Genomic DNA, 20,557 nt, shown 5'->3' with positions numbered 1-20,557 from the left:
TATGTTTTTGTTTATCGGAAAACACACCATTTGAAGTACACATATTGAAATTACAACAGTATTTCCAAATAAGCATCAAATGAAAATTGTATTACAAAAATCAGATTCACACAAATATTACGTCAAAACTGTAAGGAATAGGATTTTGGACTTTTCCCTTTTAAAATGTTTCTTTTATATGCCAGGTTTTTTTTTCAATGTAATGCAATTATGTTTTATTTTAAAAGTGATTTAAACTGATTTTCGCTAAAATTGTATGTCATTTAATTTTGCTAGGGTGCAGAGCAACCAGGACTGCTATTTGAAACTTCCGTTATAACTGCATCTTAAATGTTTATTTCTTGTAACAGGGATATGATAAAGGATAATAGATGATTCTGTCACAAAGCAAAGTCAACCATCTATTTGAGAATATATACATTGTAGTACATGAAAACGCAATTCATTTCTTAATACCACCCTTTATTTGTTCATTTATGTGCACATTGCGATGATTATCTGCTTGCTTAAATGTATAAAAGTGATTGTAAGCCTGTGTTTTTGTTTCACAATTATAACTAATACTATTATCCATATGTTGTAAAGCGCTTTAGAGTAATTTTACAAATTATATAGGGCGCTATATAAATGTTGTATATTATTATTATTATTATTAATAGAAAAATTCCCATAAACAATTGTCGTGTACCAAATTAAGTACACAACATGCACTGTTAAACCATTAACATAGCTTCGGTGAAGCCGAAGCGTACTCAATGTGTTAAATATACGGGTGTCCGGGTTGTGCAGTGGATAGCGCACTTGCCTTTCACCAAGGCGGCCGGGGTTCAATTCCCCGATCGGACGTGAAAAGGTTGGGGTCACCTGCCCTCCCACGTGGGTTTTCTCCGGGTACTCCGATTTCCTCCCACACTAACTTAGTAAAAAAAAAAAACACACACACGCTACCATCCGGGCCAACAAGAGTGATTAATATAAGTTGGAAAAAAACTTGTTTCATAATTGTTGTAAAATAAATAAAGTTTTATATTTTAAATATGCAATAGGGGGGTCCATTGTGTGTCTGTGTGCTCAGTATTGCAGCCTAGAATGTTAGAATATATTGCGATCGTTTCATGATAGAAGGGAGGTAACTCCCAATGTCTAGCCAACGTCCGTAACAACGTTAACCTATCCCTAGTCAACGTAGTTCACGAAGCTCGATCAAGTTTGTTTATATAGCTCATCCAAATAAGTTCATACAGCTGCCTCAAACTAGTTGACATCGATCCTTCAAGACAGTCCATACTGCTTCTTCAAGTTGGTTTCAGACCCCCAAATCTAGTTCAACCCAGAAGAGTTGTTGTTTTAAAGAATTTCAAAAATCCATCCCGAAAGAACTTTTTTAGCAATTTACTTTTGATCAACAAGTTTGTGAGCCACATACAATATTATTAGTATTAGTACAATAAGATTCGAGTAAAATTTATTTTGTAAGGAAATTCAGTCAAATAAAAAACAACTAATTTATACGTTAAACTGATAATCAAAGTTTGAATTATAAACAGCAAACTGAGTTTATATATAAAGAAATGTTACAGACAACAATATAAAATAGGATTTCAATTAGTTTTATTCTTTACAAACGAGCAGAAATTCTGTTTTGTTTGATTTGAATATAAAATATATAACAAGTCATTTACCTGAACAAACTTTGATGTTTGCTAGATCGTACAAGCATAAGAAGAGAGGAGAAAATACACGTGACGGTACCTGGACAAATGATGACAAAGGAATCAGCATCGTCGTCGTCGTCACAATCCGCTATCAGCCACCTAATTTGTCACAAATAGTTTCAACTGTATGACGCGAAACGGAAACAGAATTCTTGTCGTGCATTGCAAACGGTCGTACTGTGACCTTTTTTGGAACGTTAACAGAAACTTTGTTGAAAGGTTTACCATGTACTATGGGTCATATTCAGATTGTCTCCAAATGTACACGCAAAGAACAGCGATGCGAATTCTATAGAGTAGCTCTATAATTATATGCATTATAAATGAAGTGTTTGTGATACTCTTAAGAATTAATGATGTACAAAATATATTGTCAAGCCTTTGTGTTTAACGGTAAATTATTGAATACGCTAATTATTTTACTATAATTTGGGCCCGATTTGTGTAACGCTTGCCTCTGGAACAGCGATACGACAACGCAATACTTCATTCACATGAGGCTACAGGTTTAAACTCCTAAGAAATCTGATGTCGCCAGTGAAAGTATCAAGTCTCTTGATTATTGTTACTTAGTCTCGATTCGACAGTGTTGAGGATTGGTTCGCAACAATATTCTGACATCTTACTCTTAACTAAATGACAATAGAATTGGTTGCTTCAACAATATCGCTTTTACTCTAGAATGGAGGTTTTCAAAAAAAATCCAATGATGGTTCTTAACGTGCAATGTTAGCATAACGTTGCTCCAAAGTTGGGAGAAGAGAGACAACTCTCATTAGATTAGCTGTAAAATGAAAATTTATTGATATCAGCAGAGACGTGATATATAAACGTCTCTGATATCAGTGATATTTGATTTTTTGCTAAACCCGTAATATTCTATGCTGTTTCTCCTTCAGAGCGGGACACGCAACGTGATCAAAAGTACTCGTTTGTCCGTTACCTAACGGAAGATGTGACAGGTGCTCGTGTGTCCACGTGGACCTGTTTACATTTTCTACTTCCGGTAGGAATAAAACGTAATCATTTTAGATAAATTAAAAAAGCCCTGATTTTTTCATTTTTTATTAAATATTTTAACGTGAATTGTAAATAAAACATGTTCTGATCGTGTTTTGTGTTGCTGTAATTGTAAAATCTCAGATCTCGTACACTAGCGAGGCTGTGACGCGCTATACAGGAAATTGACAACATGGCAGACAACATGAGTGAGGTGCCGGTGGTAAACGCAACAGTTAATGAAACAGCAGGAAATGCAACCGCTAAGATTCCAGCTTCACCCGAAGGAATGGCCGTGGCTTACGGAAGCCTGGTTATTATGGCGATTTTGCCAATTATCATCGGCTCTTTCCGTTCCGTGAGGTACCATAAGGCACAGAAGGTATTCTCCAGTTTCAGGTTGATTTCGGCATCGATACGTATTTGTCCATATGGGGACGTTTTAGACAACGTCCTTGTGTATAATTATGTTGAAAGTAGTAAACATTTAACTCTGAACATTATTTCATTCATATGCAATATTTGTTTGTACGAAAATAGTTTGATTTGATCAGTTGAAAAGTTCAAAATATGAAAAATATTTTTTACTACCTGTTTGGTAGTGGTAGATCTATCATGGATCGTAGTTGTTTTTTAACACCCAGTTGAGAAACCTGTTACTGATCATGGACAAACTGTTTGACTTGCCTAAAACACAATCGCATATAAACCATCAGGGTATCATATATGCATGATCACATAAAATGCAAAAGTTGTGTGTTGTATCTGTTTATTGTAGACAGCATTATAAAAACAACAAACACAACTGCGATTCAGTTGTTTATGAAAAAAAAACGTCTTTTTTAAGGCATAATCTGGCCGCGACAATAATTGATTTCAATACTTGCCAAATTGGCACACAAGTCACTGCAGGACAATCCCATTACAGATCACAATTGGTCGCCGCCCAATGACTGTATGGCTGGCCACACAATTACTTCACAGGTATCAATTCAACAATCCCTGACCACAGTGAACGGGTGCACACGTACCCGTGGAGTATCCCACACTTGATGGTTCTTGTGTCGACCTCGGTTTGCCTCGCCAAACCCTGACCACAGTGGAAAGGCAAAGCAAATTACGTAAAACACTGTGGTCAGCCAAAGTGTGTCCATAGTTCATTAATTGTCCAATCCAAAGCTCTGAAATCCCTTATTGTCGCGACAACAGCTTCCAACAGTCCAATCCTCCAAGCTCCTGCAATAACAATTACACAAACAGCAGCAAAAATTCTACTAACAATGGGATGGGTAACATAAATTGCTTGTTAAACATCCTATAAAGTAAACATCCATGCACTAAAGTTCTTAAATTTTAGTTTTAAAAGTAGTAATTTCACAGAATCAAATACCCAGATTTTTGGCGAAACCGTTTATCTTTGTTTTCTGCGCTAAAAGATCGAATTTGTTATCCCTCAGATGCTTGTACTATACTGTATGCTATGCAAGCATCTGGAGTACCCAGATCTACTAAAGCTATTGATGCTTGACCTATTATTTGTAATAAGTCATCATTTCCCAACATAAACAATACTAAGGATGCGCTGCAATAAAATGGATTTATTCTTTAATTAATAAATCTCAATATGTATCTTACATATACTGACGTTTCAGCTTTGTCCTATGTTTGTTGGGCTTTTTTTGTGTCCTTTGTGTTACTGATTTTCTTTTTCAAGATCCTTTATCATGCTCTGTCTGTACAAAATAATAATAAAACTACCATGTACAGAAAAGTTAGGATTCACAACTGTCCGGTGTATTGTTGACTATATCTATTGAGTTTCTTCAGCATTTTTACGGGGGTGGGGGGGGAAGTATCAAAACATCCTATAAAAGTATTCCACCAAGGGTCACTGGCTATTGATCATGAAGGCACCTACATGTTTGATCCTGGTTTGGGCCAGCAACATTTAATTGACTTTCCTTGCTGCTGCTGTATCGCAACTTATATTAATTGCCTTTGTACATGTAACTGCTTTTGAATACCCATTATATGCCTTTCAAATTTACCAATACCTATATATATATATATATAATGCAAACAAATAATAGGTGGATGGTATGTATTACAGGAAGCCGGTGAAAAGCCAGAGACGATGACCAGTAAAGATGCTGCAATGTTCCCCATCATAGCCAGCTGTACTCTTTTTGGCATCTACCTCATATTTCAGGTAAGTTTAATTAACATGTGGCAGCAACAGATTTGTTATTATTTTGTTTGTACATTATATATCTTTTAAGTATGAAAGATGTTTCTTTCATTCAGGCCAGCAAAGGTTGACAATCATTGGGCAATATTGTTTATTTTCAGTCGCTTTAGGATGTTTAGAAAAAAAATCATTTCCTTTGTGTGTTTTTTCCCCACAAAAGTAGGACAATTTAAAAATAAAAAACACTGCATTTTGATCATTTCATATTTGCAGAACACTAAAAAGACCTAGTATTTTGTGATTACAACTTTGGTGTTGTGATATCTTGTAAATGCCATGCTTGTGAGTCACAATACAACACAGTGCCCTACACTACCGAGCTGGACTGTTGATCAACCACTAAACAGAAATGCACCTTTGCAGCAGAAAAAGAGCCCATCAGATAATCTAATGAAACAATATGTTCTGGGTTTATTTTTTTGATAGATATGCTTTTAAGTTTTGTGATACATAATGCTGTAGCAGTGTAGTCTAATTAAAATCATCTGTTACATTGCTCCGTTAACTTCGTACTACTACTGAACTAGTACGAAGTTAACGCAGCCTTGTAACAGATGATTTTAATCAGATTGCTTAGTAAAAAGGTAATGGAGTCTTGTAACGGATGATTTTAATTAGATTGCGTAGTACAAAGTTAACGGAGCCATGTAACAGATGATTTTAATCAGATTGCTTAGTAAAAAGTTAACGGAGCCATGTAACGGATGATTTTAATCAGATTGCGTAGTACAAAATTAACAGAGCCATGAAACAGATGATTTTTATCAGATTGCGTAGTACAAAGTTAACACAGCCTTGTAACAGATGATTTTAATCAGATTGCATAGTACAAAGTTAACGGAGCCATGTAACAGATGATTTTAACCAGATTGAGTAGTACAAAGTTAACGGAGCCATGTAACAGATGATTTTATTCAGATTGAGTAGCAGTGATACTGCAACTAGTACTAGAGTAGTGGTTTCAAGTATTGTGGCATGTATACTTTATAAAAAGATTTTTTGTGCATTGTCATGTACATGATTTACTTAATTATGTAAGAGTATTTATACACAATGGGTTTTCTTTTAAATTCGTTCGATAAACATGTGTTTTATAAAAAAAAATCAAAAAAATCTGTGATATGTCAATATATATTGTGGTACATAAGTATATGAAAACTGTATTTGTTACACTGTTTAAAACAACTGACAAGGATTATTCTGATTTATGTTTACACTTCAAGTTTTTATTTACATTGATCTTTTTCTCTTTTCATTCTCAGATCTTCTCCAAAGAACACATCAACTTGCTTTTGACTGTGTACTTTTTCTTCCTTGGAGTGTTCGCCTTGGCTCACATTATTGGGTAGGTTGACATGGTCGACTTAGTTCTTTGTTGTCTAATCATATATTCAGTCTAGTTCTAAAATTCCAGGTAAAATTCACAGTATTTTCTGATGATTTATCAAAAGTTGTGAGCACAGAATCATTATGATGAAGTCTACCAGTTTATTAACACAATTTTCTTTTTTTACAGTCCATTTGTATCAAAGATGCTACCTTCCTCATTCCCAAACAAGGACTACCATCTTATATTCACACAGGGGAAGGCGGAAAAGAAAGAAGGTACATATAGATCTTGGTAGAAAGTAATTAACAATGTCAAAAAAAAAAAAAAAAAAACTCATTTAACCCTTTAACCCCTATGTAACTTTAGTAGACTCTACCATGCATCGATATGGATGCGTTCATTATGGTCTACAGTGGTAAAAGGGTTAATTTTAATGGTACAGTAATGCCATATGTTCATGATAGGCATAGTAAACTAGCCAGTGAATAAATTGAACAATATCTTTCAAAAGGAAAACTTTTTAAACATTTATGTTTATGACTATAAAACAAAATAATGAGCTGAACATGGCTCTGTTGTATTGATTGAAAATATATTAAATGTAGACAGCAAAAACATATCACTGGTTCTTTATTAGACCGTATTGTAAAAACGTGTGTACTTGATACCCATATATTGTCCCTCTACAATAGCTGTTAGTATTTTTGTGTTATCAAACAATTTATTTGACAAATTGAAGTGATTGATGAATTTTTGTGCGGTAATATAAATGAACCTATTTAATGTGCCAGGTTAAGAATATTTATGAAATATGACCACTTGTATTAGACGTCTACAGTATCTCTGATCCATGTTTTGTATGACAGACATCAAAGCATGATCAATATAGTTACCAGCTGCTGTTGATAATAGTCTATAAATGGTGACTATAACTATATACAGGTTCAGGCTGTCTCCAATATCATCATTTCTTACTTAGTCACAGAGCTTTGAAGTTTTCAATAAACGCAGTAGTAGCTATAAGCGAGGTAATTCATTATATTAATATGCTTTTCTGTTGTGCAGATCTGATGAATTATGAGTTTGACAGAAAAGATCTTGTCTGTCTGGGAATATGTACAGTTATTGGAGTCTGGTACCTTGTCAAAAAAGTAAGTCGCCATCCGAAATGAATACAGTATCATTTATGTGTAAGTCACTGTTCTTTGTGAGGTTGCACATGAAATAGAACATGAAGATTACAAATTGTGAATTTCAAAAATTTGTTGTGATATACAAAAATGAATATTTCCATCAGACAATTGAATTTTTAACAAGGAGGTTGAGAATTCATCTGTTCAATTTTGTATCACATTACACTGCGATGTGTCAATTCTTACAAAGCATGGAATTTGTTACGTGCAAATAACCTCTTTAATATCAATATTTGTCAGTATCGTGAAATAGTAATTTCCACTGCAGTGAAGAAATTTAGAAGATAATTGTGTAACTTATGATATTATCTGTGTTTTGCAGCACTGGATAGCCAACAACCTGTTTGGGTTTGCATTTGCTATCAATGGTGTTGAACTACTGTCTCTGAACAGAGTCAGTACCGGTTGTATTCTTCTAGGAGGCCTCTTCATCTACGATATTTTCTGGGTAGGTACATATACGATGGTATGCCAAATTGTTAGACAAAACTCACATTCCTGTTCTGTGAATTTGACTTCCTCTTTTGTGCCTAACTAAGCCAAAATCATAAAACTCTATGTGGGCAATGAGTGCAGACATTTAAATCCAGCAACATTTCAATCTGAATATTCCGTCTTTGCATATTCCAGAATTATCTTCTCTTGTGAGCAGGTATTGATTGTTATGTCATTTGTTTGTGAGAGTAACGTCATCACATTTTGAGAAAACAACATATTTTTTTTACACAAACCAATGACGTAACAATTAATACCTGCTCACAAGAGAAGATAACTCTGCAATACGCAAAGACGGAATACCATGGCTAAATATCTAAACCTGTTTACTCTTAATACATCTTGTTTAACACTGCTTAGAAACATGGCATAGATTACTTTCCATTTTGTTTTTCTTGAACAAATATGATGTAAAGTAGTAATTAAAGGTGAATTTAACGTTTCTATTGTATTTTTTCTTTCTATTGAAGTTTTATGCCAGGTACAACCTTTGTTTTAAACCCTGAAATGTTATTGCGACTTATTGTACTGTATGCCAGGTGTGACATTTGTTTTAAACTATTATTTTGACTTATTGTATGTTTCTTTCTGTTTTGAAGGTATTTGGAACTAATGTCATGGTAACTGTTGCTAAGTCCTTTGAAGCACCAATCAAATGTAAGTATGAGGAATACACTCTTTAGTTCAATAAAAATTACTGAGTAGGACAGACTTTAAAGTTTCACCTAGGGTAAAATGTTAACTTGTGATTGAGTATCTGACATTGTTTGGGCTTGGTTCGAGTGTTGTATCCTGTGTTTGTATTTGGTTATGTTGAGGACCATGTTTCATTGTCAGTAAGCAGAATATTCTTTTCTATTTTTTTATTAGCAGAATAATAATTATATATAATGTTTCTATTGTTGACAAGAAAAAATCTGTATAAATTATTATATCTTAAAGCAATGATTTGTTTTGAATGTAAAATTCCTCGATATGGGGACTAAATTGATGACTATCTTCTTTCAGTGGTGTTTCCTCAGGACCTCCTGGAGCATGGTCTGGGTGCCAGTAACTTCGCCATGCTGGGACTTGGTGATATTGTTATACCAGGAATCTTCATAGCCCTTCTCCTTAGGTTCGATATGAGGTAAGAAAAAGCATTTTACTAAATGTAATTAATTTCCTTATATCATAGACATTTTCACCAGAATATAAAAGTAGTCTTACTTGTGTTTTCAAATATACTGAATATCAATGAGAATGGTGTTATTCCTGTTCATGAACAATAAAATACGTTTGTTTTGTTTTCAGTCTGAAGAAGAACTCCAAGACATATTTCTATGCTAGTTTTATTGCCTACTTACTGGGACTGATGTTAACAATTTTTGTAATGCATTTCTTCAAGCATGCTCAGGTAAGTACTCATCTTCATGTATCATATTCCATGTATGGTTTTCTATTCTGTGCATCATTTATGCTTCCTGTATTAGATCTATCAATTCCCTTCAAATAAATGATTTTTTTTCCACAATGACATTTCATATTGATCAACTAACTTGTCAAAACTGCAACATCAAAATATCAGTATTTCAATCTGGCAGTATATAAGCCCAGTCCTGTCTTTTCTATTTGTTTCTGTTCTCTTCAAATCACTGTATATGTCAAACGAAGAAATTTCTAGTGTGAACATTTTATTATTAATAATTAATATGTTAGTGTTTACCTTAATTTTTGTACACGACTGTCAGTGTTTGACTGTGTATGTTTCTATTTCAGCCTGCCCTGTTGTACCTAGTGCCTGCCTGTATAGGTCTACCCCTGGTTGTAGCTTTAGCTAAGGGAGAGGTCAGACAGTTGTTTAGGTAAGAGTTAAATCTCTGCTATTTGTAGCTTTAGTCTGATTTCTTGTGTTACCTTTTGTTCCAAATAGCACAATCCTGATAAGTTGATCCCTATGTATAATTGCAACACCTACATTTTATAGTTATCCCCCGCTCAGCAGGTTGGCAGGGGGTAAAGAAATGGTGTGCATCCGTCCGTCCATGCATCTGGTGAAGGAGAATTGCTCCCATCTAATTCTTGCCTACTACAAGTGCTATGTTGATTATACTTGCATCAATTGTGTATCTAGGGTGCTCCACTGAATGCGTATTGCAGATGATTATTTTAACCTATAAGAATTGCTATCATCTTCATGTAAGATTAAGGAAATCGCTCTCATCTTCATGTAAGATTAAGGAAATCGCTCTCATCTCCATGTAAGATGAAGAAGAATGTATTGAGTTGGTTGAAAAGTACTTGCTGTCATATATCATGTTTCTAATAAATTTAAAATTCTATTTGGTATTAGAAGAAACTGTTATTTGTTTTGTTACCTTTCAGCTATGAAGACGCCTCAGAGGAAAAGAAGCCAGATGACAAAGAAAAAGCAGCAACAAAAGATGAAAAGAAAGTCAAAAAAGAGAAATAAGCTTTTATTGACCCTGAGATAGGAATACTGAATCAAAGATCATGTTACCAACATAAATCTGGAACTTTTGGCTAGAGATAAGGTTTAGCATATTTAATTCACACAAATTGGAAATGAAAATCTGTATCAATTATATACAAAGCTAGTTGTACTATATATAAGATCCATGCCAAAATTTCCTTATTTACGTAGAGATTAAGATCTTGTTAATAATCTCATGGAACATGGGGTTTTATGTCATTTTGTTCAGTTTTGTAAGTATGCCAGTGTCTACAAGCTATTCATCCTCCTGGTGTTATAGAAGTCAAATGCTGTTAAAAAAAGTGTTAAAAAAGTGTTCATAATTTTATCTCTGTTAATGTACAATATGTAGAATGACCTGATTGGTTGGTGGGAAGATAAAGCTATGGACACTTACACTACGTCACTTATTTTGTAATTTGTGTTTTTTGGCTTTAATGTGAAGCAAATGAATAACTTCTTCCAGTTCTTTTACCACCAACCCAGAGGTATAGACAGGTCATTAGCACAGTGTGAATGGACTGCCATAAACATCATTCTGATTTAAGTGAAGGGGAGGAAATGGGGCCGGAATTGAATTACAATATGTGTTCTGTCATAGAGAAAGAAGTGTCGGAACTACAGAAGTCTGAACATAAACATTATTCTTAGAGTATTTATAACTGACCTGCTGAAAGTTACGGCAGGTATTATTTATATCATTGTCAATGACCTGACGAGTACCTGGTAAGACAGGTAATGCTGTAGTTTTTGTTGTATGGTGCTTATATCCTAACTAGGAAACATTGCCAGTATGGTCTGGTACCACGTTCACCCACAGCATTGTCACATGTACGATTCCAGTCTCATTTAACACCAAACGTAACAATGGAAAATGGTTTTGTTATGTTTGTGATATATATATCTGTGTACAGGTTGTAATTATGTAATAAAATGTCAGAGACTTGAGTTGTCTTTTTCTAGTCGATAAAGTAAGTACAAATGTATGTAACTATTTGTCACACAAATCATCCTCATGTGTGTTATTGTGTGTTATACACTGTTGATCAGGTGAAAAACTGAACTAAAAACACCAGATAGATACACACCCCAGGATAGATAAACTTAGTCCCTGGATATAATTCTGCAGCATTTGTTTTCATAAATTGGAGAAAATAATTTGTGGACTATACACAGGGAAACTAGGCTTAATCTCATGGCCAAGGATAACACTTGAACTTGCATCCTGGTTATTGTTATAAATTCTAATGAATCCGATGCCCACTTGATTGCGCAGTGCTGATTCCTTCCCCTTTAAATACCCATCTCACACAGCTGGTTAATTTTATTTGGGCTATTTATTTTTCAGTTGACATTGTAGATGTATTTTAAATCACAATATAGATGTTTTGTGTGCAAGTGAAATGTCAAATTTAATTTGGTAAAGGGAAATTTTGTAATATAGTACTGTGGATGTAAAAAGGAGGTTGGATAGTGAGAGATTCAATAAGGACTGGCCGGGTAAACAAGGTATTTTTCTTTTATGAACTTAAATAAATATCTAATACCAAAATGCGTTGAGACAGTGCATTTTGTTTTTAAACACTGAAAGCTTGCAAGTTTTATAAAATAATCAGTCGGTTAGGTATTTAACGTGAGGCCGTGGAATTGTTTGTTGCCACTGGAAGAGGTTTACTAGTGAAGTATGACAAATTTTAGCATCCTCAATAAAAGCATTTTGAGCATAAATCATTGCTCATTTTAACAAGTTCTTGCTACTCGGTTTGAGGTATTTAATATTTCATTACAAAATGATATTTTAATTTGTCATCATTCAATTCAAACATATTTTAGTGAACTAAATATATAGGACTAACTAGTGAAGTTAGTTTTTTTTTAATCAAAACAGACCAAGGTTGATGTTGAGATGGAAACTTATCACAAATCTTCAACCATATGTGTGTGATGTAGGCTATCAACAGAGTTCAGATATGTGTGTGTTTTGTATCTATTGAATATACTGTTGGTTATTGTTCATTTATATATTATAAATTCAGATTTTTTATCGCTAGGAATATGATTTTTCTGTTGCCAAACAGTAAATTTGAAATTTCAAATATTTTACTTGAAATTTAACTCTTTAAAAAGATTACTTATCGACATAGAGTGATCATTAGTATTATCATAGATAACAATGTTTTTCTATTTAGTAAGTTTTGACACATCTGGCAACCAATGAAATGGCCATTTTTGTGCAAGATCTGTACGAGAAGAAAAGCATTGTCATTGAAATTAATTTGAGTAATAGTCATTTGTTTTAATTCTCCTTTAAAAGTAATACCTCGTTCGTTATTCATATCCATTCATAACTCAAATGAAATGTTACAATTCATTTAATTTTCATTTACATTAAATATCGTGAAAGAAAAAAGTGCAGTATGTAGCGTGTAACTTTAATAAGAGTTACCTCCCTTCAATTACAGATTCACTGAACCACTAATCATTTTAATATTTTTCTTCCAAATATATGGCCTGAGTTCTGTTCCAGGTCATATAAAAAGGTCCAAAACAGAAACCAATTAATCCAACATGTGGTACTAGTTGAATTAAAAGTCGGTCGCATGTTTTCACCTAAAAATTATACCTGCATGTTGGACATTAAGTATGACATCATTTGCCTGAGAATATTTGAACAGAAATGTGAGTGTATTTATTATTACCTGTCTTAAACAGTTGATATTCCCAACAATAATTTTGTATTTCTAGGGTGAGGTCATATAGATTTTACCTATTCATAATATCAATTTCATGTTTTACATTGAATGCATCAAGTGCTTTGAGTTACAGTATAGTTGTGGACCAAACTTGATGCAGTGTATGATTTGTATAGGTATTTAGGTATTGTATGTACTTTATAATTAATTTGGATCTAGAACCTATCTGCCCACTACTATACAGGCTGAGTGAAGATAGGACAAGGGGGCGCGGCAAGATGAGTTTGGGCGTGGCAGAATGAGGTGTGCGTGAGGTACTGAGAAAAAGCTGCTGATGTTGATGGTGCATGTTATGTCAAAATTTGTTAATAAATCTGCTTAGTCCAACTAACCTGTGTTTTTCTTCAGTTGTCATTAATTGTTCTAATTGAAGAAGGTTTTCAAACTATTCAAATACTGTAAATCGAAAGTTCGCTTTACGATAACCAGATCGAAGGTGAGTAGGGGTTTACAAACAATTGTCTTCTGCATCACCCCACAAGTTAAAGGTTTCCATGTCTTTTAAAATTAAATACGTTTGATTAGGTGGCGCCATGGATAGTGCACTCGCCTTTCACCAAGATGGCCGAGGTTCGATCCCAGAACAGTGGACAGACGAAGGGCGATTTGCTTTCCTCATTAAAGGCACTTTGCTGTCCCCTGAAAATAGGATAACGTCACGCTACCACAATTGATACACTACCCAAATTGGTACACGGTCAGAAAATGGTTCGAATAGTACAGTACTTTAAAATTAAATTAGAGCATTTTTCTTTGACAGTATAACAAAAGAGATATTTTTCAGCATTTCCGCCGAATAGTTTTGTATTCAGGAACATTTAAGAGTACACGATGACTTCAAACAAAACATATCAGAAAACCAGTTTGGAGGATTTTGAAGGGGTTAAATATAAGCATGTTTAAATGTTGATTTCTGGTCCTTATAACAGGATAATATAAAAGTGTATTTATACAATTATAGTTCAATATGGTATTTATAAAAGCAATATATTTTGTTGTAATCGGCACATCAACTAGCAGAAATAAACACAAGTTTCATGGGCTGTGATATGGTGTACCAATTTGGGTACTTATTACGGACGAAAAACGGACGAAATCTCACTGCGAGTTAAGCGTTCTGTTTTCAAAAACAAATTACTTGGATATTAAACTTTTCCTGAAAATGAACCAACATAGGTAGTCTTTTTCAAGAATCAAGAAACATTCCAGATACAAGATCTGAATTTTTAAAGATCACTCAAGAAACTGTCAAAATTGTACCAACTGTGGTAGCGTGACGAACGATGCCTTTGTGATGATTCACTATATACCGTTTCTCTGAACATTTAGTTCTGTCAAACTAACGGGACCCAACATTGTGTGTTAGGAGTCTCCAGCAGGATGCTAGTAGACAAGGGTATCATTCTAATAACGATGTACACGTCGGCAAATAATTCATTTGGCCCTCGAATACTCGAGTACATCGATTGTGGATAATGATAGTATCTGGGACGAACAGCTTTAGACAGCAAATCAGAAAATACGTCATTTAGACTCGTTGATATAATTTTTGCAAGTTCTACTGTTAAAATTACCTATAACATGTAGAGTTTCTTGATACTTCCATTTTTAGACAGGAAAATAAAGTTAAATGCTATTGGTATAATGTGGATCAATCGGCGATAATAATGTGCAAAAATAGATGTATTTACCGCCTGCCAATTATGTATAGGTGTTCTGTCTTAGAAATGTAGGTGTTCTATCTCTCGCCTTAACATTCCTACAAATGTACACTGTTGGGGGAGAATCGGGTGCGACATCAACGTGAGGGATAATTAGGTGCATAAAAAAAAGACAGAAAAATGGTGCTGCGCCTACCGCTATAAAGTAGGGATAAGTGCAAGCGTGTTGTTGAAGCCGGGTTGTCCTTAACTACTTTTAGTAAGTAAACATGTGGATATAGTCTAGATCAAAACAATCCTACCTATACTAACTTAGATTTTATAATTGGGTGACAATAGTAGCTTAAAGGATTCTGTTTCTGACCGGAACAGATGACAGATTTTATGTCTTGCTCGGATACGTGATATAGCGTGTAATACGTTATTTCATCAGACTCGTCGGATACAGGCAAGAGATCTTGTTATACAGCAAGAACTCACATATATTAAGCGAGCTTGAGAGGTCACATGTATAGCAAAAGGTCGCATACAGCAAAAGGTAACATTATGAAGAAATATGTCACACACATACAGCAAGAAGTCACATACATATAGCGATCTTAAGAGGTCACATGGATAGCAAAAGGTCGCATGTAGCAAGAGGTCACATTATATAGAAATAGGTCACATATATAGCAAAAGGTCACATTACACAACAAGAGCTCACATACATATAGCTAGCTTACGAGGTCATATGTATAGCAAAAGGTCACATGTAGCAAGAGGTCACATATATAGCAAAAGGTCACATTATACAGCCCGTTTCTATAGCTATCTGCTATAATTTTAGATTTTCTTTACCACAATTTTTGTCTTTATCATTTAATTTAATGATGTAGTCTTCTGTATGAACTTTGTATTTAAAAATAGAGTAGCCTTGTCCTCTTATGATATATTAACTGGTTAATTACCTACTTTACGTCCGGGACGTGTATGCTTACATGGAACAGATCATTAATAATGGTCCTCGTAGAAGTAAAAAACAAAATGCTTCTATCATGATTTATTTTTCTCAGTTTTATTAGTTTTCCAGCTCTCACAAAATTTCACCAAATAGATTTGTAGGAAATGGGGTCTTGTAATTTCATTGTACCGACTAAATAAGGATATAACTTACATGTAGCTGTGGAACGGTGGAGTTTCTTTGTATTTAGAGGAAGGTTTAACAATCCTGATTTGCTTGTAGTATGGGTTTTTCCGTTGCTGTGAGGCGAGGACAAAAATATGGAAAATGGTAATTGCGCTTTTAATATTCGGCAATTTCATTTATATTTTATTTATTATCCTATAATGGTTATCAAATAGACCATAAAAATACCCGGCAAGCGTAAACTTGTATAGACGGATATATAGGATGTTGAGAAATCACTTAAGAAACAAACAAATCTTGATGGCTTTTAATGCATCACCTTGATACATTATCTACCATCAGAAATGTGTTATTATATAGTTTAATTTAAAATATATAGACATTGTTTACCATAATTGCGAAAATATATACGAATTTAAGTATTTTATAATGGTTTGGCTGTGATATTATTCACGCCATCGTCTAAATGTCTACGTCAAATGTCTATTTCTTTGTTTCAATATAGAATAATAACGTCACTAACATGGAGTCGGGTACACGCGTAAAGATTCAAACTATGGAACTTCTACAAATGGATGCGTAAATGTGGTACGTACATGTCAATTCACGTCAGGAATCCTCGGTTTTACATGTTCGACATGACATTGGGCTTGGATTTGTTCGAACTATACGGCCCCCGTGGGTATAGAGCGGCCAGGCGCAGGGTTCAAAGATGTTTTAGGTTTCAATTATTAGATTTTTACATAGGGCCCCTTGCGGTATTTAGATCAAAACTATGAAAGATTTGATAATTAAAAAGAAATTAACAACCAAAGATTTCATTAATCATAGAAATAATGTTCACTTTTGCCAAAAGTACACCACTGAATTGACAAGTAACAGCTGTTTTAAACAAAATATGTTTGTACAATGTACATAAATAAGAACTCTATACATATTACGAAAAGAGAAAAAAGAGAGTGTCCAGGTTTAATAAAGATAAACAGCGACAGTTTTCTTTCCAGAAAAGAACAGTGATACGAACGAAAAAAATGTTATATACAAATGTTTTATATCTTAAAAGTCTGAAAGTAAAAGAAATGTGTGTTTGTATGAAACAGCCAATCAGCTCATACAACCTAACAGTTTAGAAGTTTAGAAACATGTACATACAACAGAACAGAGAGTATGCCTGTTTTAGTGTTAATCGCCGCCGTCCTTATATTTGATTGTCTGAACTTGCGCAGGTGATTTACCAGTTGTCCCAGGCTATATACAAATGCTGTTTGTAGTGTTCCTGTAATTAGGATAAATAATTACTTAACAAAAGCTGTGTGATTGCAACAAGTGCTTTGGTGTAGGTTCTCTGTATAAATAATTCAGTATAGAAGCCGCGCGTTCTGACATGCGTGCCATGATAGCCGGGTTTCGTGTGTATTCCTTGTGCACGTGCACGGACTGGTCAAGTTAATTGGTGTAGAGATAGAGGCACGATGAAAAACGTAAAGGGTTTATGTCACTGCTGTGTGAAGTAAAAAGCATAAAAGTGATACTGCGGAATGTAAACACTACACAGATCCGTTACTACTGTGGAAAGTAGAATATAAATCGTTTGTAACTATTGTAGAACGTCAAAATAAAACCATTATGTTATTATTGTGAAAAGTAACTTCAACATGGTAATGTTACTATTGTGAAAAGTAACTTCAACATGTTTATGTTACTACTGTGAAAAGTAACTTCAACATGGTAATGTTACTACTGTGAAAAGTAACTTCGACATGATAATGTTACTACTGTGAAAAGTAACTTCAACATGGTAATGTTACTACTGTGAAAAGTAACTTCAACATGGTAATGTTACTACTGTGAAAAGTAACTTCAACATGGTAATGTTACTACTGTGAAAAGTAACTTCAACATGGTAATGTTACTACTGTGAAAAGTAACTTCAACATGGTAATGTTACTACTGTGAAAAGTAACTTCAACATGGTAATGTTACTACTGTGAAAAGTAACTTCAACATGGTAATGTTACTACTGTGAAAAGTAACTTCAACATGGTAATGTTACTACTGTGAAAAGTAACTTCAACATGGTAATGTTACTACTGTGAAAAGTAACTTCAACATGGTAATGTTACTACTGTGAAAAGTAACTTCAACATGGTAATGTTACTACTGTGAAAAGTAACTTCAACATGGTAATGTTACTACTGTGAAAAGTAACTTCAACATGGTAATGTTACTACTGTGAAAAGTAACTTCAACATGGTAATGTTACTACTGTGAAAAGTAACTTCAACATGGTAATGTTACTACTGTGAAAAGTAACTTCAACATGGTAATGTTACTACTGTGAAAAGTAACTTCAACATGGTAATGTTACTACTGTGAAAAGTAACTTCAACATGGTAATGTTACTACTGTGAAAAGTAACTTCAACATGGTAATGTTACTACTGTGAAAAGTAACTTCAACATGGTAATGTTACTACTGTGAAAAGTAACTTCAACATGGTAATGTTACTACTGTGAAAAGTAACTTCAACATGGTAATGTTACTACTGTGAAAAGTAACTTCAACATGGTAATGTTACTACTGTGAAAAGTAACTTCAACATGGTAATGTTACTACTGTGAAAAGTAACTTCAACATGGTAATGTTACTACTGTGAAAAGTAACTTCAACATGGTAATGTTACTACTGTGAAAAGTAACTTCAACATGGTAATGTTACTACTGTGAAAAGTAACTTCAACATGGTAATGTTACTACTGTGAAAAGTAACTTCAACATGGTAATGTTACTACTGTGAAAAGTAACTTCAACATGGTAATGTTACTACTGTGAAAAGTAACTTCAACATGGTAATGTTACTACTGTGAAAAGTAACTTCAACATGGTAATGTTACTACTGTGAAAAGTAACTTCAACATGGTAATGTTACTACTGTGAAAAGTAACTTCAACATGGTAATGTTACTACTGTGAAAAGTAACTTCAACATGGTAATGTTACTACTGTGAAAAGTAACTTCAACATGGTAATGTTACTACTGTGAAAAGTAACTTCAACATGGTAATGTTACTACTGTGAAAAGTAACTTCAACATGGTAATGTTACTACTGTGAAAAGTAACTTCAACATGGTAATGTTACTACTGTGAAAAGTAACTTCAACATGGTAATGTTACTACTGTGAAAAGTAACTTCAACATGGTAATGTTACTACTGTGAAAAGTAACTTCAACATGGTAATGTTACTACTGTGAAAAGTAACTTCAACATGGTAATGTTACTACTGTGAAAAGTAACTTCAACATGGTAATGTTACTACTGTGAAAAGTAACTTCGACATGGTTATGTTACTACTGTGAAAAGTAACTTCGACATGGATATGTTACTACTATGAAAAGTAACTTCAACATGGTAATGTTACTACTCTCCAAAGTAACTTCAACATGCTTATGTTACTACTGTGAAAAGTAACTTAAACATGATAATGTTACTACTGTGAAAAGTAACCTCAACATGGATATGTTACTATTCTGAAAAGTAACTTAAACATGGTAATGTTACTATTGTGAAAAGTAACTTCAACATGGTAAGGTTACTATTGTGAAAAGTAACTTCAACATGGTAATGTTACTACTGTGAAAAGTAACTTCAACATGGTAATGTTACTACTATGAAAAGTAACTTCAACATGGTAATGTTACTACTGTGAAAAGTAACTTCAACATGCTTATGTTACTACTGTGAAAAGTAACTTCAACATGGTAATGTTACTACTATGAAAAGTAACTTAAACATGGTAATGTTACTACTGTGAAAAGTAACTTCAACATGGTTATGTTACTACTGTGAAAAGTTACCTCAACATGGTAATGTTACTACTGTGAAAAGTAACTTCCACATGGATATGTTACTGTTGTGGAAAGTAATATATAAAATGTTATGTTACTACCACAGAAATACAATCAAAATCGTCATGTTACCGTTACTCGAGCCTATAGTCGGGTAATATGAAAGTGCTAGATAAACTAATTCGAAATTATGAAAAGGCTAGTCCGATGATATGAGCGCGCATGCTAAACGGATAACTCTCATTGGCTGAGCCTTTTTTTTACGAACAAGCTTCATTACAATGTCCTAATGGTCAGTTGTATCAAACTTCATTACTAATGGTCAGTTGTATCAAACTTCATTACTAAGGGTCAGTTGTATCAAACTTCATTACTAATGGTCAGTTGTATCTGTATTAAACTTCATTACTAATGGTCAGTTGTATCAAACTTCATTACTAATGGTCAGTTGTATCCAACTTCATTACTGATGGTCAGTTGTATCAAACTTCATTACTAAAGGTCAGTTGTATCTGTATCAAACTTCATTACTAATGGTCAGTTGTATCAAACTTCATTACTAATGGTCAGCTGTATCAAACTTCATCACTAATGGTCAGTTGTAACAAACTTCATTACTAATCGTCAGTTGTAACAAACTTCATTACTAAAGGTCAGATGTATCTGTATCAAACTTCAATATTAATGGTCAGTTGTATCGAACTTCATTACTAATG

At 33.9% G+C, this 20,557-nt stretch overlaps 1 protein-coding gene across 1 annotated transcript; it reads left to right on the top strand.

Moving 5' to 3' along the window:
- The first annotated feature begins 2,892 nt into the window (after nt 1-2,892).
- LOC110445171 (minor histocompatibility antigen H13-like) lies at nt 2,893-13,537 on the top strand. The gene is made up of 11 exons (XM_021489631.1): nt 2,893-3,096; nt 4,825-4,923; nt 6,225-6,307; nt 6,479-6,567; nt 7,358-7,443; nt 7,808-7,933; nt 8,580-8,637; nt 8,989-9,109; nt 9,274-9,376; nt 9,739-9,824; nt 10,345-13,537. The coding sequence occupies exons 1-11, from the start codon at nt 2,908-2,910 to the stop codon at nt 10,430-10,432; spliced, it is 1,128 nt and encodes a 375-aa protein (XP_021345306.1). The 5' UTR covers nt 2,893-2,907; the 3' UTR covers nt 10,433-13,537.
- Nucleotides 13,538-20,557: the final 7,020 nt, after the last annotated feature.

The sequence above is a fragment of the Mizuhopecten yessoensis genome, unplaced genomic scaffold, assembly GCF_002113885.1.
Source record: "Mizuhopecten yessoensis strain PY_sf001 unplaced genomic scaffold, ASM211388v2 scaffold2091, whole genome shotgun sequence".
NCBI lineage: Eukaryota > Metazoa > Mollusca > Bivalvia > Pectinida > Pectinidae > Mizuhopecten > Mizuhopecten yessoensis.
This window is presented reverse-complemented; position numbering and strand designations above follow the sequence as displayed.